The sequence below is a fragment of the Dermacentor variabilis genome, chromosome 2, assembly GCF_050947875.1.
Source record: "Dermacentor variabilis isolate Ectoservices chromosome 2, ASM5094787v1, whole genome shotgun sequence".
Lineage (NCBI taxonomy): Eukaryota > Metazoa > Arthropoda > Arachnida > Ixodida > Ixodidae > Dermacentor > Dermacentor variabilis.
The window spans coordinates 170768647-170793698 of NC_134569.1; the positions used below are offsets into that span (position 1 = coordinate 170768647).

Sequence of the window (25052 nt, forward strand, 5' to 3'; positions counted from 1 at the left end):
CAAACGGTGTTTTCTAGGTAAATCTCTCTTAAAAGCTGTAGACAATCGTCACCTAAGCCTTCGCCTTCCAGAATATCCCACAAAATGTTGCGGTCTACGTTGCCATAGGCTCCTGTAATGTCTAAAAAGGCCACATACAACAGTCTGTTTTCTACTTTTTATATTTCAATACACTGAGTAAGAACAAACAAGTTATCATCCAAACGCCTACCTATTCTGAAGCCATTCTGAAGTTCTCCCAAAATGACATTATTCTCTGTCCATGCTTGAAGCTTTAATTTGATTGCCTGCATTGCTAGCCTGTATATTACCGATGCAATTGTCAACGGTCTGTACGAGTGAATTCTATGTTTGTCCCCCTTACCTTTATAAATTAAATTCATTCTACTTTGTCGCCAACTGTCTGGTATTCGTCTATCTTTTAAAGTTTATTCCACTGCTTTTACGAGAGCTTCCTTACCTTTTGGTCCTAGTTCATTTATCAGCCTAACGGGAACCCCGTCTAGCCCTGTTGCTGTGCGCTTAGGAATTTTCTCTTCCACTTTCTTCCAGTTGAAATTTGTCAACACCAGCTCCCTTTCCACTTGGGTCTCAGTCATGCTCTTTTTTCTTCAAGTACAACCTCGTCATTGCCTTGGAAAGATTCGGCTGTTGAATTTCGGATGTAATTTATTGCCGCTTCTCCTTCCAGTCTGTTTTCATCTTCATCTAGGATACCTTGTTGTATTGTTGTTGACTTCCTGCCTAATAATTTTATGTGGTTCCAAAATACTCCAGGTGCGGCCTTCTTTTTCTCACGTATTTCTGACAACCAACGTTCACTTTCACCTTTTAATTTTGCTTGCGCCAGTATTTTAACCATAGTCTTTTTCTCCCGGTATATTTCCCATTCACTGGTTACTTCATCCTGCGGCAACTGCGCCTTCTTTGCCTGCCTGTGCTCTCGAGAAGCTTTCTGTCGTTCGGCGATCGCTTCTCGTATCTCCCTGTTCTACCAGCTTTTCGGTTTCTTTTTTCCTTTACAACGAATATTTTGTTTCTCTTTCCGTATTTCTGTCGTTATTACACTTAGAAGCTCACCATATTCCCACTCATTACTTGGCTCATATCCACGGCGCGCCCTCTGGCCTTGATCTCCAGAACCTGTCCCCATGACTGGACCCCGGGCGGCGAATGTTCCGCTATTAAAAATATTGACTCATCCCGGCATTGCGAAAGTGTGTGTCCGGCGACGTTGTAAAGCACCGCAACTGCACCCCAACTATGTAACGAGGAACTCTATGGACGGACATCTGCTTCCTCTTATGATGATTATGATGGTGGGGATGATGATAGCGGGCTGTTGGTTTTGATTTCAGCTTTGCTAGCTGCAAAGCATCGACGGAAAAAGGGATTCGCTCTTATGCATGCTTTGGGGCAGGCTCGGCGCAATTTTTCGCTAAAATGCTGTTTTCGGGCAGGATGGCGCAAAGGCCCGCTGTCAAAGCGGTTTGACGCAAGTGACGCAGCAGTTCCACCACTGGAAGGGCCACAAGTGCTTCATGAAAAAATCGTGCAGATCCCACGCACTGTGGGAATCTACGTATTGTGAAGCATTTTTCAGGTACCGGGCTATCCAGTATTGCTTGGGGTTCCGCAAAACGATGCCAAATGGGCCAACGTGTTCTTGTGTGTTGAGTAGTTGTGCGTGCGAGTCACCGGCGTACGCGCGTGTGACCACAGCCGCACGACGACAACCTCATTGTAGGCTATCGTACGACCACAATGACGTGATTTCCATGCGCCGGTCGTTCTATGCGGGCTTGCGGCACGGCTTCTACATAGGTAGTGGACACGCGTAAGTGAAAGAAACGTCAATTGTTGCGTCATCATCGACTGCGTTTTATGCAATCAATCGTACATATGCCGATTTTATGATGTCAGGAAAACGATAACAAGGTAAAAGCGGGAGCCAAAGTTTCGACAACGGGACTTCTCTTTTTCACGACTACATATGCTTTCTTCGGCACAGTGCACATAGTAGTGTTCTTGTAAAGTGGAGACGGGGTAAGCCGGATTGGCGAGGCGACGACCGGGCTTGTGTTAGCGGCGAGGGTGTAGAATTTAAAAGAAAGGTGTGCTCTTCAACGGTGGTGGAAGAATGTGAGGTAGCGCTGTGTATCCGCCGGTTGACGTGTCCCTGTAGGTTCCTTTTTTCGTGGAAAGGGGCCGAATGACAGTGAGGAGGGGTGAATTATCTGCTCCGCTGGCGGTCCTATCCTGCGGTGTATTTTAAGATGACTATGGCATTTGTGCTACGGCGAAGAAAGGTTAAGACTTGATTACTTCAGGCGATCATGAAGTTTGTACAATGTCGCACAGTTTCCACAAATAGCGTAAGCGGTTACGAGGAAAGTAAGGGGCAAAGTAGGCCGGTCCCGGAGATTCTGCAGCCTCACACGCTGCCCCAATACGCGAGCTGTCACAAAGACCGAAGACGACAAACTGGCACGGGGTGCGCGCACCGGGTGCGCCAGTGAGCCGGCTGTCTCTGGAAATAGGTAATCGTGGATGCCCAATGGTTCGGAATATTTGTCCATAGTGTCGAAAAAAAAAGCGAGTTTAAAAACAGATTCTTGGTGTTATGCTCCCTACCTTATTGTACCGTCTAACAAATTCTGGATGCCAGGGGAAAATGAACCCAACGGGATTTAGGAAACGCTCGACGCCCTGTTGTTGAGAGTTTCTTTTTTACATTACCCTCGAAGACATAACCTGTTAGAACACTGCTCCAGCAAAAAGTAATTTTAGTTCCCTGGACGAGTTCACCAATGCCTTTTCTGTGCGTCCCAATGCCATTTAGAATGCTGTTCGTGTGAGAGAGGAGTTCAGGAATCAACCCGATTGGCCAGAGTGGATCACCCTGTTCGATGACTTCGCACTGCTCAGGAAGTTTTATTACGCGTCAGCCACAAAAATTCTGACGCATTTTAACATTGTGTAATTGGTCGTTCAGTAAAAGAAGGCATTAAAAGAAAGAAGGTAATAGCCTAATGGTTAGAGCACCCGGCTGCTGCGCTTGGCACAAAGGATCCCATAGCGGTCACACGTCATTTTATTTTTTTTTTAAGAGAGACGAGATAGGAACCTACCTACCGCAAGTCAAAACGTGTTTCGCATTCATGAAATGGAATCCAGATTGTTGACACATTATGTGCAATTTTTTCATACACTCGTAAGACAATGCGCAGCCATCACTTTCCATTAAACGCAGCTAATGGCTTAGCATCACAACCCAGCACCACTGTGTCACAACCGGTATTTCTGCGTGGCAAACAGTCATAGATAGCGTCACTATAGACGCAACCCTTTCTTTGGTTTATCATTTTTGTCTATTTATGGACAGAAAGTAACAATGTCATAGATAACTAACATGCATTCCGTACAAATACTAAATCGGGGTTTAAAAGTAGAGAAAGAGACGTCTCAATCTATAAACATGCGCAGGTCTTATTCCAAAATAAAATATTCATAAGAATAGATCTCATTAGGAACAACATTTGTGCGCTGCGATATTACACGTGCGACATTAGATATAAGCAGCCCAAAGGTAACCTAGGACATTCGTGTTCTTTTTTATTCTTCTTTCTTTATGTAGCACCTTTGGAGAAACGACAAGCGGCTTAAATAATACACTTTCTTTAGTTTCCATTGTGAAGAAATGAAGAGACCCTGTCGTGTATTTATTGTTGCCTTATCCGAGGCGTAACGACCGTCGAGTTTAAGCTTGCCTTAAACACGACGGTCATTATGTCGTGGTAACACGATATAGTGGTAACACGATATATTCTACATGCGCGGAGTAACTTTTTTTTACCTCCGAAGGGTAGAAAGCCTGCGAGTTACAGTGGAAAGGTCCCGTGAAGCAGCCGGTGCTTCTCCCTCGACCTGGGGCGCCCTTGCTGCAGCCTAGAATATGGCAGCGAAAACAGACAGCGCACAGAAATCTATATATTCCCGAAGCTGATTCTCTTCAGTGACAGATCAGTATGTACAGACACTTTTACGGAGTAAGAAACCGCATGAACGATTACCGTAATCATCTTGCAAAATAATTACATCAGGTCTCTGGAAAATCGCAGATGAAACGAAAGCACCAAGACATTTCATGTCACAGATACTTACTTCCATACTTCCTTACGAGCAATAAGAATTTGATAAGCCCCCTGACTATTTAAAATGTTTTTTGAATTATTACTTTGTTTAGGTTGATTATATAGCTCGTACTTTGCGTTTGCGTTTTATTCATGTATGAAGTGTTACTTTCTTATTGTTCAAAAGATATTTCTTGCTGTTACATTCCGTGTTGGACTACCCAGTCGTTGTAGTTATTGTGGGTTATCCGCTCTACATGCAAGTGGTTGCGGCTGCGGAGCACAGAACGCCTTGCATAGGTGTCATGAATTTATTCAGGTGCTGTGAACACATTCTGTCCTGTACACTTTGGTGTTCCCTTGACTCAGAACAACCAAAAACTATCTCAAATAAAAAAAATTAACTCGACCAGCCATCACCTGTGATACCTGGACTTCTGGAAACAATACATCAGATTTCTTTCTCGGTAAATATAGCTTGGCATGTCATGCCTTCGCCTCCTCTCATCATCCTAAGTAACTCATCACAAGTAACTGAGCTTAATCGTCTCCCTCACTCATTTTCCCCACAACGCCAGAAGAAATATATAACGTTATATGTCACCTAAAAGCCACCAGTGCGGCAATAGATGAAGTTCCACCTGCTACCATTAAAATGATAGCCCACCTGATTTCCGATATCATGTCTTATATTACGAATTCGATATTCAAAACTTGTGTGTTTCCTAACGAGCTTAAGCGCGGTAAAGTCATTCCAGTTCTTAAAAAAGGTGACAGCACATTAATACATAACTACTGCCCTATTTGTATTTTATGTTTTTCGGCAAAGTTCTGGAGAAGTTAATCGAATTGCGTTTAACCAAATATCTCACTAAATTTATTATTCTCTCTTCATGCCAATTTGGCTTTCGCAATGGATACTCCACAGGTTTAGCACTCATACATCTAACTGACCAATTAAAGAAATAATTGACGATGGTCTATTTGCAGCTTCAGTTTTCATCGATCTAACAAAGGCATTCGACTGCTTAAACAATTGTATCCTTTTCGCTAAGCTTGAGGCTATCGGTGTTCGTGGTCCTGCGCTCCTACTATTAAAAAGTTACTTATGAAACAGAGTTCACATACTGTCTGTGTCTAATGTCTATTCCAGAGAACAAACCACTAACACGGGCGTCCCTCAAGGATCCATCTTTGGACCACTACTGTTTTTTATTTATATCAATGACCTACCTAACTGATCAAAACATGTAACTTCTTATTGACAAGCTAACTACTGATCTAAAAGATGTTTTAAGTTGGTCTAATGCTAACCTATTATCTATTAATGCCACCAAGGCTAAATTTGTTGTACTTTCCTCACATCAATAACATTCGGCATCCTTTCCTTCTTTAACTTTTGGCTCACGCTCTATCTCTCCCAGTCCATGATCATCTTTTCTTGGGATTTCTCTTGACTGCAACTTGAAATATAAAGATCATATTTCTGACATCAAAAAGAAAATAGCATACGGTATTCGCGTTCTAATTAAAAATCGTCCCTACTTTACACATAATACATTAATCTCGCTATACCACTCATTCATTCACTCTCATATTAATTACGGCATAATATGCTGGGATGACACTTATAACACTCACTTGGCATTCCTCCAGGTAACCCAGAACAAATCCATAATAATTATTGCAAGCAGTTCACGCTTTGCAAATAGAAAATCACTACTACATGAAAACAACATCCAAACCATTTCAGAACTCACCAAATATAATCTAGGGATTTTATTCTACAACTGTATCACTAAGGAACTACCATCTATCTGCTTCTCACCTTGTGACCTGATAGCTCATATTCACACTAGATTTGCACTCAACAATAATTTCCGTCTACCTAAAGTGCGAACTAACTATGGTAAACAAACTGCGGAATTTTCCTCGATATCGCTTTGGAATACTCTACCACCTATAATCAAATATGCAATAAATGTATACCCATTTAAGAGAGAACCAAAGGCATTCGAATAAATACTGATAAATACTGAATTTGCAGAAGATGTTATTTTATGGCCAGAACATACCATTGTAACGTGGCATTAACATGTCATGCTCACATAAAACACTACAGGATGCAGTTCGTTTACATACTAGCGGCTGTATAGATAGATAGATAGATAGATAGATAGATAGATAGATAGATAGATAGATAGATAGATAGATAGATAGATAGATAGATAGATAGATAGATAGATAGATAGATAGATAGATAGATAGATAGATAGATAGATAGATAGATAGATAGACAGACAGACAGACAGACAGACAGACAGACAGACAGACAGACAGACAGACAGACAGACAGACAGACAGACAGACAGACAGACAGACAGACAGACAGACAGACAGACAGACAGACAGACAGACAGACAGACAGACAGACAGACAGACAGACAGACAGACAGACAGACAGACAGACAGACAGACAGACAGACAGACAGACAGACAGACAGACAGACAGACAGACAGACAGACAGACAGACAGACAGACAGACAGACAGACAGACAGACAGACAGACAGACAGACAGACAGACAGACAGACAGACAGACAGACAGACAGACAGACAGACAGACAGACAGACAGACAGACAGACAGACAGACAGACAGACAGACAGACAGACAGACAGACAGACAGACAGACAGGCAGACAGACAGACAGACAGACAGACAGACAGACAGACAGACAGATAGACAGATAGATAGATAGATAGATAGATAGATAGATAGATAGATAGATCTTTCTACACAGAAGTAGCAAGCTATTCTCGCTACGTGCGATCTTGCTCAGCACTTTCACAACTCTGCAGCACTAACTCTTGCTAATGAACTTCCTTTCTTCTCGAAGAGTTCGCGTTAGCGCAACTGTCAAAATGTGCACCATGAAGCTATCTCGACCACTATTCGAGCTGCTTGTTTTGTCCTGTACAAACGTGGGCGTCAGGCGTGCATAAGGTTCTGCGGACACGTCCCTGGCTACAAACCGTCCATTGACGTCGTCTGCGTCGTGTGGGTGTTCCATCCAACTAGGGACGAGACTTGCTCATGTGAGCTCAGGAACCACATTTCCGCTCTTTCTTTTTTTTTTTTCAAGCTCTATGCCGGAGACCGGGGTTTCACAAGCACGTGTAGGAAATTTTTCATACCGGAGGGCAAACTAACCTAAAGAAATCCACGTGTACACAAATATTAGCAGTCATGTTAGCTCTCAGGCAATGCGCGCTTACTTACCTTTAAAGACTTAACGAGAGACGAAGGATCCAGTGCCCAGGGCTTGGTGTACAAATCGAACTGAGAAGCAAGAAGTAAACAATGTTGTAACCGGGTTAGTATAATTATCGGTCATACTTTGCTAAAGTCAATTTGCCAAAGCCAGTGCTCACGTGGAGACATTGATAGATTGGCGCCCCGCAATTAATGTGCCTCCTTCATCCCTTTTGCGCCAGGCTACCGTATAGCCGTTAAAATATCGGAACCAAATGTACTGATGAAGTACGAAACGAACGAATTTTGGCTATTGATCTGCGAACCGATTGTTTCGCGTCATTTCTCAGCGAATGGTTACTCATAGTCGGTTAACAAAAATGTCGATGCAGAGTCGACGAGTGCAATTTGCTCGTCACGCTGACTTAGGCGCGTACAATGGCGATCAAAACATAAGAAGGCAGCATGTCTTCTATAGGACAGTATTAGCTTTATGCAATACCGTAGCGTACGATTATAAAATAGCAGGTAAATGTGCTCATGCGAGAAAATCGACTTGAAGCTTTGTGGGTGACGTGCACACGCTCGCGCTCTCTTTTCTTTTTTCTCGTTGGTTTTAGCATTTAGCACGGTAGGTTTCGCATGGCTTGCATAGCTAGTGTGATAATATGGCGAGGCCACGAGGCGTCATCTCCCATGCAAATTCGCCCTTACTGCTTTCTCTTCGTTGCGATTGCGAAATAAGTAAAGATATGCGGATACCACGCGTTGCGGGAATCGTTTAGGTGAAGCTTTCATTGGTGTTTGTGATGAACGTTGTTCTCGTGTAGCGACCATCTGCACGGTTAAACCACACGATCAAGCTAGACACATTTTCACCGAGAAATTCCTCTCTGAATATAGGCTTCTGGTACTCGAGCAATACCTATTCCACGCACGATGACGAAAGAATGGAGATAATTGAATGACGACGGTGGTATAACGAGGACGGCGTTAAGGCAATGGGATGACGGCACAGTAATGATCACACAATGGTGACAACGGAGGGGCCGTGATTGAATGGCGCCGACACAACGATAACATAAAATGACCACGACAAAATTCCGACGATCGAATGACCACGACGGCGTGACGACAATTGCATGACGAATCTGCAATGACGACAATGGCACGACGACGGAATGACGACGATAATACGACGACGACGGCATGACGACAATGGAGGTAGCAATTCTGAAATGTAGACGACAGCGTGATGTCGACGGCATGACGACATTGCGATGACTTCGCTGAAATGACAACGACGGTATGAAAACGACGGCGGGACGACGGAGGCCTGACGACGATAAAATAACGGCACTGGAATGAAGACGATGGCGTAACTATGAAGGCGCGACGACAATGGTATGACGATGATAGTATGACGACGACGAAATGACAACGGCGTGAATACGACAACATAATGACTACGACATGACGGCTCCAAAAAGACCATGACTGTACGATTACGGTGGCGTGACGACGACAGCATGATCGCGATGGAATAATGGCCACGGCGGAATGGCAACGACTAAGTTATGTTGACGACGGCATGACGACGGAACGTGATGGCGATATGACAACGTAGTGACGTCGACAGAGGGAAGACGGCGGAACGACGATGACGGCATGACAAAAAAGAAAGGATCACAATAGAAGGAAGGCGATAAAATGACGACAGCGTGTTTGTGTTGGAGCCAACCCCCGCGCCTACGTGCATGACCTGCTGCCCCTGGCCTCCTCGTGCGCTCTCGGTTTGCCTCGTATCCGGTACTGGCAAATCATGCAAAACAGCAGCTCAGCGCCCGAAAAATGGGGTGACAAGGCAAATAAAGGTTCGCTGTAATAAATAAGTAAATAAATTGCATGAGTGGTGTTTATTTAGCATTATATCAATTAAAGTAACCACTTGGCCATGTTCAGTCAATACGCGAGAAATCAGCTGTTTGTTTTTAAGTGCATAATAGACGCCACCATTGCCTTAGATGGCGCGTTAATGTTTCGCTACTGAATGGTATCACAAGTTTGCTTTCGATGACGACCCCTCTAGTTGAGCTTCCTCGTCAGCGCACGCGTAAGGGGCAGTGATTCTTTTGCGCGTGTTTATGCAAACGGCCCCGAAACACTATACGAATACTCTATTAAATGCCACCAAAATTGCTCGTAAGTAAATATAACTAAGGGTAAAAGTGAAAAGCCGACAGACCTCCTTAACCGACCGATGACCATGCTTCTTTATGAACTCCCGAAATTTCTGACCACACTCGTTCTCGGATTTCAACAGCCACTCAGTCGCCTCCTGCAAAAGGAAAAAAGTCGAAATTAGTGCAATTCGTCTGGAATTCCTATGCCTGTGATTTCGCAAAGTGTCTTAAGGTTTAGCTATTGCTAAACTTGTATTCACGTATTATTCGCTCAGTATTCATAAATTGCTACCTTCATCCACACATTTCGACTAACTGACCTCTAAAAAATGTGACGGTACCAATTTCATTATTTTTATTATCATTTCCTTGTTTTTTAATGTTCTCTTTAACCATTGTATGACAAATATCTTGTATTGTGTGTTGACGGCTGATATTCTCCTTCTCCATTGCCTAATCGGTTCTATTACGACTGTCAGCCTCTTTTATGAAAGTGTATCAGCACAGTATTTAATATTTGCTCTTTGCACCCTCTTGAACAATATAACTTCTTTTGCCCTGTCCTCATAGGAAGTATAGTTATCAGTTCTTACGTGAAGCGTTAATATTTAATGGAGACAGGAACAAGGCTACAAGAGTAAGCGAGGCTACGCTTTGCATATTTGTCTGCGTTAAATGTTTGCGCTTGACACAGAAATGATGCAACACCAACTAACCCGATCAGTTACGCTTCTAAGGAGGTATAGGCAAAACCGCTTGTCTTGCGTGCATTCACCTCAGTAGTCATGTTGACAAATTTCTCCCTGTCTGGAGACTCTCTCAGCACACGGCCCAGTTCCTGCAGTAAAGATCATAATAATAATAATAATAATAATAATAATAATAATCATAATCGTCGTGGGCAGCCTATTTTATGTCCACTGCCGGACGAAGGCCTGTCGCGTCGATTTCCATGTGCTCCTTTTAAAACTCAGCCAGTGGTCCACCAACAAATACCTCCAAATTTCCTGATTTCACCACATGACCAAGTTCAGCACCATCCTCGACTGAGCTTCCCTTCCCACATTTTACTTCGCCAGAACATTCACCATAACATCCCCTACTATTTTTGCAAGATTTGATCTCGGTTTGATTTCCACTTCTCCCAGAGCAGCGGGATCAATTCTGTATTGTTCGTAAAACACATTGACAAAGCTCCGGATCGCTTGCATGCATAATTTACTGCCGATGTTGCAATTTGTTCCCTCACTTTGAACTTGGCCTATACATTTCCCATAACGCACTCCTAATTTTGGCCAAATATATCTCAGGTGTCTTCATTAGTTCACCGAAGAGCTCGCAGAAACATACTACCAACGACTTACGATGCTTGAATGCCGGGAAAAGAGAAACGAGGGTTCAGTAACTGTTTCCAACACTTCTAACTGGACCAGGTGCGTAGGCATTTGTCAAACATGGCACTTACCATGACCGCCCCTCCCATTTCCACGAAATACAAGCATGTCGTGACCTACAGCATGTTGGCACAATGGGAAGCATAGCTTATAGCTGCCGAATGACATGTTTTGAAACTTGACTAAGACTTTTTTTACAAAAGCTGAATCCGAATCAGCTCATTTAACTTCGAACACAGATATTTCACAGCGTTCCGCCCGACCTCGCTAAATTTAATCTCGCGGGCAATTGTAGTTCTGCCAGCCTATCGGGATAAATTATTCAGACACTCATAACGCTCCAGAACACTTCCATACGTAATTGATTGCCACAGCACCAATTATCCATCCAGATTGAACTTTGCCTACACATCACACGTTACCTCGTCCTTACTATTCACCGAAGACACCAGGCGTATCCAATATGCGTACCACACATAACCCCCTCCTCCCCCCCGCCCACACAAAAAGAAAAGAGCATGAAATATTTATTAGTAACGCTTCTAAATAAGCCAGAAGCGTTCAACCTTCGCAACGCATTGCACTTAAGCTGCGCGCATTCCTTCTAAGGATAAAGTTTGTGAAATGCGGAGCTCTCTTGGTATGTTGCGACACCTAGCTGTAACGGCATCATGACCCATTGGAACACTTGCTTAACATTGTTATTTTTTTACAAGAGCTGTATTTTATCGACACGCATTTAACATCACACACAAGCTTGTCCTAGCATTACTCCTTTGTTCGCAAAATTTCATTTTGGTTGCAAACTCTAATTACGCCACGGAAATGGTTTAAGTTAAACCCCGCTCGTGAAACAAACTAATAACGCTCCGGACGACTTGCATACGTAATCTTTTGTTTAAAAAGGCGCAATTACCCGCCCATTTGACACGTTGCCTACGAATTATACATACCGTGCCCGTGATTTTCCGCAAATATGAACAAGGTGTGCTGTTTAGTTCACCGAAGACACCGGAGAAACACACTGCGAGCCTCGTATAACAAACAAAAATAATGGGGGAACGAGCGTTCAGTTTTTATTTACAGCTTTACGTTTAAAGCAAGCACGTCAAACTCACGCAACGCGATTGCACTAAAACGTCTGCCTATTTGCAAGGAACTTCAAGTTCTTACTTCGTGCAGTTGTATTAGTCGTCTGGCGAACATGTTGAATAATGGCAGTGTGACACCTTGGAAAACCTGGAGGCTTACGAAAAGAGTTCTACTTAAATTGAGGACGACGCAACGAGCTATGGAAAGAAGAATGATGGGCGTAACGTTAAGAGATAAGAAAAGAGCAGATTGGGTGAAGGAACAAACGCGAGTTAATGACATCTTAGTTAAAATCAAGAAAAAGAAATGGGCATGGGCAGGACATGTAATGAGGAGGGAAGATAACCGTTGGTCATTAATGGTTACGGACTGGATTTCAAGGGGAAGGGAAGTGTAGCAGGGGGCGGCAGAAAGTTAGGCGGGCGGATGAGATTAAGAAGTTTGCAGGGACAACATGGCCCCAATTAGTACACGGCCGGGTTAGTTGGAGAAGTATGGGAGAGGCCTTTGCCCTGCAGTGGGCGTAACCAGGCTGATGATGATGATGACACCTTGGAAGACTTGATTGAGTAACTTTTTACAAAGGCTGCAATAGACCCGTACATATTAAACATTTATCGCCCGTCCAGTGAGAACGCAATTTCTAAACACCGAAATATAAACACCGTGCCTCACATAGACTACTGAGAATACCGGGAAAAGCAACTAAATACCCTGTGTAAGGGTATATTTTGAAATGTTAGGAGAAAGGAGGTACCTAGCAAATATTTTCAATGCACATAAGTAGCTTACACAGTTAAAGCTTACGGTACACGTACCTTCCAAAAAACGACCCCTGTTTACTGAAAATATGAAATTTCTACATTTTTATTCCGCCTGTGAACGTGTGCTGATATCAAGATCTAAAAATAAGACGGACAGACAACGTCAGTAGTGGCGCATGCCCATACAAAAAAAAAACATGGCAGTGCTGTAATGGTATTTTAATCGCTCTGCACATTCGACGATGACGTTTTCATTGATATATGAAGCAAAGAACTAAAGGACAACAGCAGTTTGCAGGTTGAATTTTCGTCTGATGCACCCTTTCTTTGGCTGCAGACAAGACATGATATGATTTTTTTAGACCGTAGACGCACTAGAAAAAAATACGATGCCAGACAGCGCCTGAAAAATTTTTACCGCTGCATCCCTAACGGTCGTCACTGCTCACGAGCATTATTTCCAGCTGATACAGCTAATGATATCCAAGTGAATGTTTCTCGCGATACTTAAAGTCGTTAAAAGTCCTTGGATACTTGAGCACATGCGCGAAACCATGTTGCAAAACGTGCAAGGCATTACGAGCAGCTGCATGTGTATATATATATACATATATATAGTCATATCATAAGGAGCCAACAAACAGTGACACCGAGGACAACATAGGGGAAACTACTTGTGCTTGATAAACGAAATACAGAAACTATAAATTAATGGAAATTAAAGTGAATGAAAAAACAACTTGCCGCAGGAGGGAACCGAACCCACGACCTTCGCATTTCGCGTGCGATGCTCTACCAATTGAGCTACCGCGGCGCTGTTTTCCCATCCACTTTCTTGGGTATTTATGTGTCCTAGTAGAACCCTGGGAGTGTTAGCCAGCGCCACCACTCACAGACCTTGGCGGCGGACGTGGAACGTCCTTTGTGCCGCAGGCGTCACGAGAACGTGATCTTTTTGGGTGAAGGCAGCTGGTCAATAAACCCACATATGCTACCTGAAGGCATCAATGTTGCCGGATTCGAGACCCTCGTTATGTAATCAATGCATCGCACGCGAAATGTCAAGGTTGTGGGTTCGGTTCCCACCTGCGGCAAGTTGTTTTTTCATCCACTTTAATTTCCATTAATTTATCGTTTCTTTATTTCGTTTATCAAGCACAAGTAATTTCCCCTATGTTGTCCTTGGTGTCAGTGTTTGTTGGCTCCTTATGATATGACTAATAAAAATCGGGCCCCTCGGTTAACCCCCTTTCTTCTCATATATATATATATATATATATATATATATATATATATATATATATATATATATATATATATATCCGCATACACACATAGATACACTTTTCTAAACTCTCCCATACCCTCCCTACCTTTACCACGCGACACACTTCACACACATACACTTATCAAACACATTAAAGGCGCATTTATTAACTACCTTACCTTCGTTCGCATTTAAGATGCCCAAATATCGGATGGAAGATTTATAGGCAGGTAAGAAATTTTATACCGTTTCTACGTATTCTTTTTTTTTTGTGGGTGCGTCAGAAAGGGGGGGGAGGGGGGGGAGGGGGAGAACCGGCCACACATCACGCACATACTGCTGTCGGCATTGGAAATTATCGCGCTCAAATTTGAGCACATGATTACGCTCACCTGAATCATTTTAGGCACATCGGCACTCTCCACCTCTGTGCCATACAGTATTTTAGACAGCTCGCTCCAGAGATCATTGCTGAGCCCTAAAAAAGAACGGACATTTTCTTTATATACGGGGAGAAAAGCAAGTCTAAGGAAGATAACATCTCGGAAATACATTGAAGAAAAAATCGCATGGCACTTCTTTCGCATTTTACAGTGTTCCTTTGGACCATGGAAAAAGTTTTATGGGGCACTAGGAATGTACCTCAGGCCGACCTGTATGAATTTCATATCAATAAACGATTCTCTCTCTCTCTCTCTCTCTCTCTCTCTCTCTCTCTCTCTCTCTCTCTGTCTCTCTCTCTCTCTCTCTACGTGGCACGTGTTGAGCAACAGAAAGCTGGATAGCTGATCTTTCAGGATGGTCTACAATTTTCTCAGTGACAATTTCGCTCTGAATATATTATTTGAGAAGTTGAATAACTCATATTGTGTAATTATGTAATTAGGCCCAATACAAACTACCGTCTGACTTGCGCCAAGCGACAGCAAACCTCGTTATACAGGGTGATCATATTTGTGTTATGAGGAATTTAAAAAAAGAAAGTGCCTGTTTCAAATAACGTAATTCCAGTCTTTGAGTTGTATTATTCAAAGGGGTGGACATTAGTTGCACGAGCATTAGAAACACGTATTCAACTGGTTAAAAAATATCCACTAATCAACTGTTGAATGAATTAGTTCAAGGTACATATTGCAGTTTGCGAATTGTAGCCGGTGAGTTTGCAAGGCGTATCCGCTTGTAATGATCAAACTTGCCGTGAAAATGCACTGTTGCTCCAATATACTTTTTTTAACGAAATGATCTTTTTTTTCGTTGAAGCAGAAAAGTAACTGGAACGCCCACGCATTTCGTTCCACACATTCGGAAATGTTGTCTCGAAACTGGTGTCGTCCTGGAAATTTATTTCAAGTGGACACGTCTTGCAAGTTCGCCGGCTACAATTCGTGCATTGCAATGCGGGCCGTAAGGTGCTCAAGTAAGAAGTTAATTAGTGAACTTTTGTTAATTAGTTCAATATGTGTTTCGATTTCTCGAGCTACTAATGTCCGCCTCTTCGAATAACCGAACTCAATGACAATAATCGCCCTACCTTAAACAGACAATCTTTAAGAATTCCAGAAAACTTGAAACTCATCACCCTGCATTTCTGCTTACCTTCGTGGCACTTGCACTTTATTTTAGTTTGAGATCAAGTCACGTGGAACACAAAGTATAGGCCTCTAAACAAACCAGGAACAAGGTCATGGTAATTTTATTTCAACTCTAATTAACCGACACGTCACAGATTTGCCCTTATATCACCCCTATATGTCTTTTTCCAAAATTTGCAGAAATTATCAATTTTGGATCTAATCTACTTTTTTTTTCAAGAAACTATGAACACAAGCACATACCCTTTCTGCGAACTTCAAGGTCCTCCGCGTACGTGCGCGAGCTCAGCGCTGATCTCCTCCTCCTCCTCCTCCTCCTCCTCCTCCTCCCCCTTCTCACTCTATCTCATCTTCCTATTCCCTCTTTCGCGTTCCCCAGAGTAGGGTAGCCAACCAGATGCATTTCTGGTTAACATCCCTGCCTTTTCCCTTTATTTCTTCCTCCTCCTCCTCCCCTAGTCGCACAAACGGCTTCACTGCAAACGTTTTAATAATTAATGGACTCGTAAACAATTATCTCATAACATTACATGATAACTTTTACATAAACTCGCTCGTTCTGATACGATTGCGCAATAGATTCATGTATGACGACTCTGTTGCGTATCTGAACTCGACTTTAACACCGTAGCGCAACGTATATGAAACTTAAGCTCTTTCTGGTAAAGTCTGAAGTATGTACCCGCGAGCTGGATCGCCACGTAGTTGTCTTGGTAACTGTATTCTTTCGCCAATTCTGTTCGTTTGCTTTATTTGTATGTATTGCAATTTTACTCATGGCGAATGAAACGATTGCTTCAGAGCTTTGCCTTCGGCTTCCGTTTCTTTTTTTTTCTCCCGTGACACGACCGCACGCGCTGGCCACATTACCAAAGCCGCCTCACTAAAATTAGGCGTTTTATGCATTTCTCTGTGACTTCGAAAGCATCGCGTTGTCGCGGCGACGAATGCTTCTCCGAAACGACGCCCGCACTGTTCAGTCAGACAAAGGCAACAACTCCTTCAGAGCCATTTGGTACGCAAAGGGTGGGCACGATACATGCACGAAGAAGCACTTTCGGCATCCACTTCAATGCTCAAGGCCAGTGACAGCAGATATGTGTACGCACCATACCTGCAAGAATGAACAACGAATCCAACTCCACAGTGGGAGCACTTGTACCTAACGGAGAAAGCAACACGGCGCAACGCAATGTCAACAACGGACTGAGGCAGGCATGCTCTTCATCCCCACTAGTGTTTATGATGTACATGGTGAGAATGAAGAGGTCGTTAGCAGGAATTAATATCGGGTTTAATCTCTCATACAAACAGGCGGGTACAGTAGTAGAGCAGCAGCTTCCAGGTTTATTTTATGCGGACGACATTGTGTTGCTACCTAACAAGCAAAGTGATTTGCAGCGTCTGGCTAATATCTGTGGACCGGAAGGCCAGAATTTAAGTTTGAAATTTATTGTTAGAAAATCAGGTGTTATGATATTCAATGAAAACAGTGAACAGAGAGTGACAATACAGGGCCAGGAAATACCTCGAGTAAAAGAATATAAATACCTTGGCATATGGATAAACGAAGGCAATAGGTATATGGAAACACAGGAAAAAAAGCAACAGTAATGGCGAAAGGAAATGCAGCCATAATTAATGAATCACAGAGCGCTATGGGCATCCGGCGTATGTGGAAAGGTGTAATGGTTCCAGGACTTACTTTTGGAAGTGTGGTTGTTTGCTTTAAATCAGGGGTACAATCAGGACTCGATGGGAACCAAAGGTCAGTGGGTCGTCTCGCATTGGGCGCTCACAGCAAGACTACAAATAAAGCTTTGGAGGGTGATATGGTCTGGACTAGTTTTGAAGGGAGGGAAGCTCACAGTAAAATTGATTATGAAGAAAGACTGAGGAATACGGAAGAACGTAAATAGGCTGGGAGAGCGTTCAGTTATCTCTACAGGAAAAACATTGATTCACAGTGGGGGAAATGAACTAGGAAGCTTACCAGCATGTATGTGGCCTGTAGGATAGGCAACACAGCAACAAAGAACGTCAAGCGGAAATTCAGAGAGGCCGAAATAATCTCATGGGTGGCGGCAATGGAAAAGAAAGCTGCCAGGTGTAACTACTTAAGAGGAAAAAACGAAATCAGGAACGAAACAATTTATGATAACTCAAAGGGAAGCTCATTACTTTTCGAAACGATATCGGGATGCCTTAGAACACGCATCTATAAAGCGAGATATAAGAAGGAAGAAGAAGCATGTGCTTGCTGCGGTAAAGCAAGGGAAACGATGAAGCATGTTTTATTAGAATGTGAAGACGTCTGCCCAGCGGTCGAGTTAGGCACCACTGGCCACCTTGAAGCCCTTGGGTTCAGGGAGAGCAGTGTAAGAGTAAATATGTCCACAATAAGGATTAGTAAGAGGCGATTGGAAGATTGATGGAAGAAACGTAGGGGAATGACAAAAAACGGAGGCGTACAATTGGCAAGAATCAGATGTATGCGTTAAGAGACAAAGCCGGCAATATCATTACTAATATGGATGAGATAGTTCAAGTGGCTGAGGAGTTCTATAGAGATTTATACAGTACCAGTGGCACGCACGACGATAATGGAAGAGAAAATAGTCTAGAGGAATTCGAAATCCCGAAGGTAACGCCGGAAGAGGTAAAGAAAGCCTTAGGAGATATGCAAAGGGGGAAGGCAGCTGGGGAGGATCAGGTAACAGCAGATTTGTTGAAGGATGGTGGACAGATTGTTCTAGAGAAACTGGCCACCCTGTATACGCAATGCCTCATGACCTCGAGCGTACCGGAATCTTGGAAGAACGCTAACATAATCCTAATCCATAAGAAAGGGGACGCCAAAGACTTGAAAAATTATAGACCGATCAGCTTACTGTCTGTTGCCTACAAAGTATTTACTAAGGTAATTGCAAATAGAATCAGGAACACCTTAGACTTCTGTCAACCAAAGGACCAGGCAGGATTCCGTAAAGGCTACTCAACAATAGACCATATTCACACTATCAATCAAGTGATAGAGAAATGTGCAGAATATAAGCAACCGTTATATATAGCTTTCATTGATTACGAGAAAGCGTTTGATTCAGTCGAAACCTCAGCAGTCATGGAGGCATTACGGAATCAGGGTGTAGATGAGCCATATGTAAAAATACTGGAAGATATCTATAGCGGCTCTACAGCCACCGTAGTCCTCCATAAAGCAAGCAACAAGATCCCAATAAAGAAAGGCGTCAGGCAGGGAGATACGATATCTCCAATGCTATTCACAGCGTGTTTACAGGAGGTATTCAGAGACCTGGATTGGGAAGAATTGGGGATAAAAGTTAATGGAGAATACCTTAGTAACTTGCGATTCGCTGATGATATTGCCTTGCTTAGTAACTCAGGGGACCAATTGCAATGCATGCTCACTGACCTGGAGAGGCAAAGCAGAAGAGTGGGTCTAAAAATTAATATGCAGAAAACTAAAGTAATGCTTAACAGTCTCGGGAGAGAACAGCAATTTACAATAGGCAGCGAGGCACTGGAAGTCGTAAGGGAATACATCTACTTAGGGCAGGTAGTGACGGCGGATCCGGATCATGAGACGGAAATAATCAGAAGAATAAGAATGGGCTGGAGTGCGTTTGGCAGGCATTCCCAAATCATGAACAGCAGGTTGCCGTTATCCCTCAAGAGAAAAGTATATAATAACTGTGTCTTACCAGTACTCACCTACGGGGCAGAAACCTGGAGGCTTACGAAAAGGGTTCTACTCAAATTGAGGACGACACAACGAGCTATGGAAAGAAAAATGATAGGTGTAACGTTAAGGGATAAGAAAAGAGCAGATTGGGTGAGGGAACAAACGCAAGTTAATGACATCTTAGTTGAAATCAAGAAAAAGAAATGGGCATGGGCAGGACATGTAATGAGGAGGGAAGATAACCGATGGTCATTAAGGGTTACGGACTGGATCCCAAGGGAGGGGAAGCGTAGCAGAGGGCGGCAGAAAGTTAGGTGGGCGGATGAGATTAAGAAGTTTGCAGGGACGGCATGGCCACAATTAGTACATGACCGGGGTTGTTGGAGAAATATGGGAGAGGCCTTTGCCCTGCAGTGGGCGTAACCAGGCTGATGATGATGATGATGATGTACAAAAGCAAAGAGCGCAATATGGGGTCACTAGATTTGGTTGAGCGAGCTCACAGTGTTATTTCTTTCTTTTTTAACCCAGGTATAGACATTAGTCACTATAATAGCAAGAGCTTGGTGACGCAACCCACTGCCCCGTTCCAAATGGGACACTCATAACACCAATCCATCCATCCATCGTAACTTTAGGGCTCCGGTGAACGACTATTTTCTAAATGGTAATACGAATACGGATATCCTATACAACTCACTAATAGGAAATCTTAGTTTGTCCGTTAACTTCTGACCGTTGGCGGGTTACTGGGCTACCGGAGCCGTTAGTGGTTGTTGGGAGAGCTGATAGCGAGATATTTTGACGCTTTATAGAACTACAATGAGGTACAAAACTTCTTTGTGACCCATAAGTGCTCTCGTCGAAATGCGGGCGCTGCGACCGGGATTCGATGGCGCGCCCTGGTTCTTAGAAGCGCAACGCCTTAGCCACTATATCACCACGGCGGGTAAAGTAAAAAAAGTTAACGATTGCCTCACTACCAACGCTTTACACCAGCCGCGAAGTAGCATATGTAAGCCACTGCAGTAATAGCCTTGCGTGCTCTCCGCTTTGACCGTGCGTCATCAGATGCCGCTACCAGAGTTGCTGCTGCCGTATGCCTATGCGGCAACCTGGTATTCCGAAATCTGCAATGTATTTACGGACGCGCTAAAACATTCTAATGTCAGCAGTGACGCGGCATGTCCGAAGGGATCCTGCAAACATTGTCAACGACCATTCGATATTGAGCAATTAATTTAATACTAACTACGGTAGCCTAGCCTGTAGCAACATCACATACTGTTCAATGGAAAAAGCCCGTAACCGGAGTAGGAGCGTATACTCGCCTCGTTCTGCAGCACCAAGTATTTGAAGTATGACAGCGTTGTAGAGGGAGGACGCCATTGATACTTTCATCAGAAGAATTCCAGGCTGCAAGAGACATTAACGGTGACCTCGAATACCGCAGATTCTGCGACATTTTACATGCGAATAAAGATATAACTATGTGAGTGAGAGAGTGAAATCATATTATTAAGTGAACTAACTTTATTAAGATATAACTATATCGTAAGTGCGCATAGTTGGCGTTAAAGGTTACCGCAGTTGGTGAAACGAACATTTATTTAATGACACCATTTCGATCGAATAACAAGTTCTTCCAACTTTTATCAAGCGCGCTTGGTTCTTCTAATGCAGCAGCCGCAGGAAGGACAGATGATACAAGAACGCAAGACTGACTCCCCGAGCGCTCAACCAACAGCTCAGTTTTCTTGCCCGACAGTTCCGGCAACATGCAGGCCCGCAATGCTACAGTGGGCATCAGGCAGAAGCACCACAAGCGCAAACAATGTTATGGCGTGTTACCTCAAGTATGATATCATAACAGTCCAGCGGTGCGCTATCATACAGTACATTTGTTTGCGTTGCTTCTTGCCGTGGTCTCATTCCGGCATTCTGGGCTGGTATATTGTCGGAAACGCTAGCCAACGAAACTTGGCACTTGTGGCCCCAGTTTCACGTTCTTGTATATACTCTTGTTCTTCCTGCGCTGCTAACTTAGTATGTGATACGAACTAGCCCCATCAACTCGTCCTTGGTCTTTCTACGCCGCGTGTCTATGCAGAGGGCGGGACGCACAGTATAATTTGCGAATTAAATTTTGATAACCTTACGCCGTTATTTTAGTGGTCCTAAGCTATTTCGCACGCCATAATTTGGCTTACTCGTTAGTATTTTCTAAACGTTGGTATTCTGATCTACTTCTTTAAGGAGTGCGGTAAGCCGCCGTTGATGCATTGAGTTTTTCAGAGCCCCCTCAACCTATGGTCTCTTGTCCTAGCGCAATTTCTCTCCGTAATCAGTTTTCTGTGGCCACTTGGTTTTGACAAGTGCACTCGCTTTGCGAAGCTTAGAAGTAATATTTGTCCAGTCACGTAAAACTACGCCTTGCCTCTCGTTTTAACACAAGTTTCTAAAATTGATTTTTTTTTTCAGCCATTGGTGCAAGCTCGCTATAGGTGGCATTATTGTTAATTAACGTGTTGCAGCAAGACGACCACGGCGCGAATGAATGTTACGAGGCCCGAGGTGCCGTCCGTTTTGCCCACACGAATGCGGTTAGCAGCGCTAGACCACGGTGCACATCCTCATATTACTTTTGATGGTGAAATACAGAACTCCGCGTGCCGTTTTAAGCGGAGTGGAAAGCACAGCGCCCGCAGAGGAAAAAAGTACTGTGACCACGAAGCCGACCGGTCATCCGCAAACAAAGCCACCGGAGCGCGGCTCCGCTTTTTTGAAGGTGACCGGGCCATGCGGCTGCCTCTGATTGCACGGCGATGTGTGCGCGTGTTTCCCATGTTCTTTCTTTCATTCTCCCTTTACTTTTGTGCCCGCTTGTCCCTCTCTTAGTGTAGAGTAGCAAACCAGGTGTGACATGGTTAACCTCCCTGCCTTTCCTTTCCTTTCTCTTTCTCTCAAGATTCGTGGCACTTGTTACGTGCAACGATAACCTAAGTTTCAGGTGGCGCTCGATATCTCCAATGCGTAGAGTTACCCAGCGTGGGGTGCTGCGACGATGACTTATTCCCCACTTCACCTGTCTGTCACGCGACGTCAAAATAACCACGGCAAGTCATTATCCGATAGGACGCTTACGCATTGATTACGCATGATTTGACCGAACAAAAGAAAAGTAGTTATTTCCTATTTTACACTTTTTTTGCCATAACGTTCCGCTGTAGTTCAAAAGTTTTCAGGCTCCGCCCCCTTCGCCAGTCTGTGACGCGACGTCACAAAACCACGGAAGCTCGCCACGTCAAAGTTACGTGGACACATTAAAGATGCATTAATATGCCAAATAAAACTGCTTTTTTTTTTAAAAGTAGCCGCAGACTGCCCCGTTCCCAAAGGAATAGATAATGTCTGGCCACCCATTGCTCTTGCCGAGGATACTCGGAGCTGCCGAAAAGAATAGATTTATTTGCGTCACGACCGGCTTTATTAGGTTATTAGTATAAAGCCGGTCGTGATTTGCGTGTATAATAAAGATATTTACGTCGCCCTATAGCGTAATCGAGTCCTTTCGGCACGTTTGCGACATCGCTCTGTCAACTATTCGTTGCTGAGGGTGCGCTTTAGCGGCATCCTTAACCTTCCGTTCCGACTTTTCACCACCCACCGCATGCTAAGGAAGGGCAAGTGGGCCCATCCCAAACGCCGGCACTGCCCTACTCATCCAGTTAGCTACTTTCACTGCGCTAGGCTGAACCCACCGAAACCCTCTCCCCTTATGCGTGCTCCTCGTCTCTGGTCAGCCAGTCAGATATGAAAAACCTTCCATGGTAGGTGATGGTATTCGCTTTGAAAACAAACAAAAGTGACCACACATAAACAAGGAGAGCGCTTGATTGGGTGGATCAGAAAACGCCGCGGGTCACCAGCCATTGCATGCGTCAGCGTTTAAGTATGTTTGACGTCAAGACATTGGACTAAAAACAGGTTGGAATAATTTTACGTTATACGGCCTAAGATATTCCTAAAAGAAGCCATACACAGTAAAACCCTAACATTACGCAGCTCGCATGTCGCTTCTCTCTCTTTTTTTTTATTAGAACAACGAAGGGGCCTATGGGCGTGGATTTAAACGAAGTGAAGTGTGCCGACCCTCATTCTGTCAAAATTTAACACCTAATTCTGGAACCTATTATGCATAAGTCACTACTTGTACACATATGTTCGATCAGGTCTTGTAGCATGTTGGCAGCTATTAATATGTTCTTCGCATTTGTTGCTCTGTAGAACTGCAACAGATTGTGAAAGTCCGCTATAGTTGGCCCAGCAGAATCATTTGTACAGCTCACGAGATCTTTAGGTATTGCATCCTAGGGCCATGCTTATGCCGTTATCGTGAGGAATCTCGTAGCCTGAGTGGCTCTCGACCTGCGGCCGTCCAGTCAGTGCTTCGTGGGTCTCTCTTTCTTGTCCAGTTAGGTTGCTCTGTTTCCGTTCTGAGATGTGACCCATCAGACGCGCCTTGGCTTCAAATGTTTCGCTGCGTTATGACAGGAAGTGATTTGAGCCTTCGAGTGGTGTGGCCGTTCGAACACCTTACGCCTGCGCTTATTGGCGCTTAGCCGTGCTCCCTAAGGAGCAACAGAAAATAGCGCCTCTCCCTCTCCTCAATCTCCCATCTCGCTACTCCCCCCCCCCCCCTTTACACCTACGCTAATCGATCAAACTCGCTCAGTCAGAAATGCTTAGTTTTTGCAACAGGTTGTACACATTGTTTCAACATGCAGAAGGGGGAGTCATAGCTCAATGCAGCAAAAAGACCTGTTTGTACGGAGTGCATGAAGCGGAGTTAGTGAACACGCAGCAATGCACACGATAGGTTGTTTTGTAAAACAAAAGCAGTGAGAATGCGTTGGTAGTAAATATGATGAGTACATATGTCAGCTTTCTATTACAAAGGGGCAATAGCCTCTTCTTTCAGAAAATCTAGGTACGGGTAGAGAAGGCTTTAAGTGATTAATTAGACACGTCGTTCTAAAACACGATTGCTGCGAACTAAAGCAAATAACCGGTACCACGTTCACTCAGCTGACCTTCACCATATCTGAAGCGCCTTGGACACTTCGGTAGAGCAGAAGCCGAGTGAGTCGTGCAGTTTCATACCTCGCGAAGCTTGTGCACGTGGCACTTGATGTAGTCATACATCTGCGCGGCGGTCGCCGTCCCATCCACTGAGAGGCGGAGCTGTGCAGTTTTCCTCGAGGTCTCCTCCACACCGTCAGTGAGCGTAAGCATAGCCTGAAAAGGAAAACGAAAGAAAGCTGTCACACGGAACGCAGTAGGGGTGCTTGCAAACTACATGATGAAGGAGTTTACCACTTTCAGAAAAGTGCTGCGCCCTGTGAGTTGCGGGTACTAACTGCGATCTTTGAAAGAAAGAAAAAACAGCGCGATGTCTTTGAGCGAGAAAAACCTTAGCACAATATTTTTGTTTATTTTTATTTTTTAGCTTGTGTTGGAAGTCAGGCGGGGAAATATTTTAACCAAATGCGCTATGGTAATAAAAGTGGTTTACTGCAATACGGCTTCTTCAACAGACAATTTGTATACGTGCTTGGTCTGTTTCAAAATGGATTTTGCAGTGCATTTACCGTGTTTCAGCATTTTCTC

General features: G+C 43.9%; 1 protein-coding gene across 1 annotated transcript in view; it reads right to left on the reverse strand.

The window, feature by feature from the left end:
- LOC142572936 (rifampicin phosphotransferase-like) overlaps positions 1–25052 on the reverse strand; it is a 109539-nt gene that overhangs the window by 35093 nt on the left and 49394 nt on the right. Inside the window, exons 26-32 of the mRNA XM_075682395.1 lie at positions 24546–24680; positions 20714–20798; positions 14480–14565; positions 10346–10408; positions 9633–9725; positions 7415–7474; positions 3857–3948 (exon numbers count right to left, since the gene is read on the reverse strand). Of these exons, the coding sequence (XP_075538510.1) occupies positions 3857–3948; positions 7415–7474; positions 9633–9725; positions 10346–10408; positions 14480–14565; positions 20714–20798; positions 24546–24680 (614 nt within the window). The remainder of the gene's footprint in view (positions 1–3856; positions 3949–7414; positions 7475–9632; positions 9726–10345; positions 10409–14479; positions 14566–20713; positions 20799–24545; positions 24681–25052) is intronic.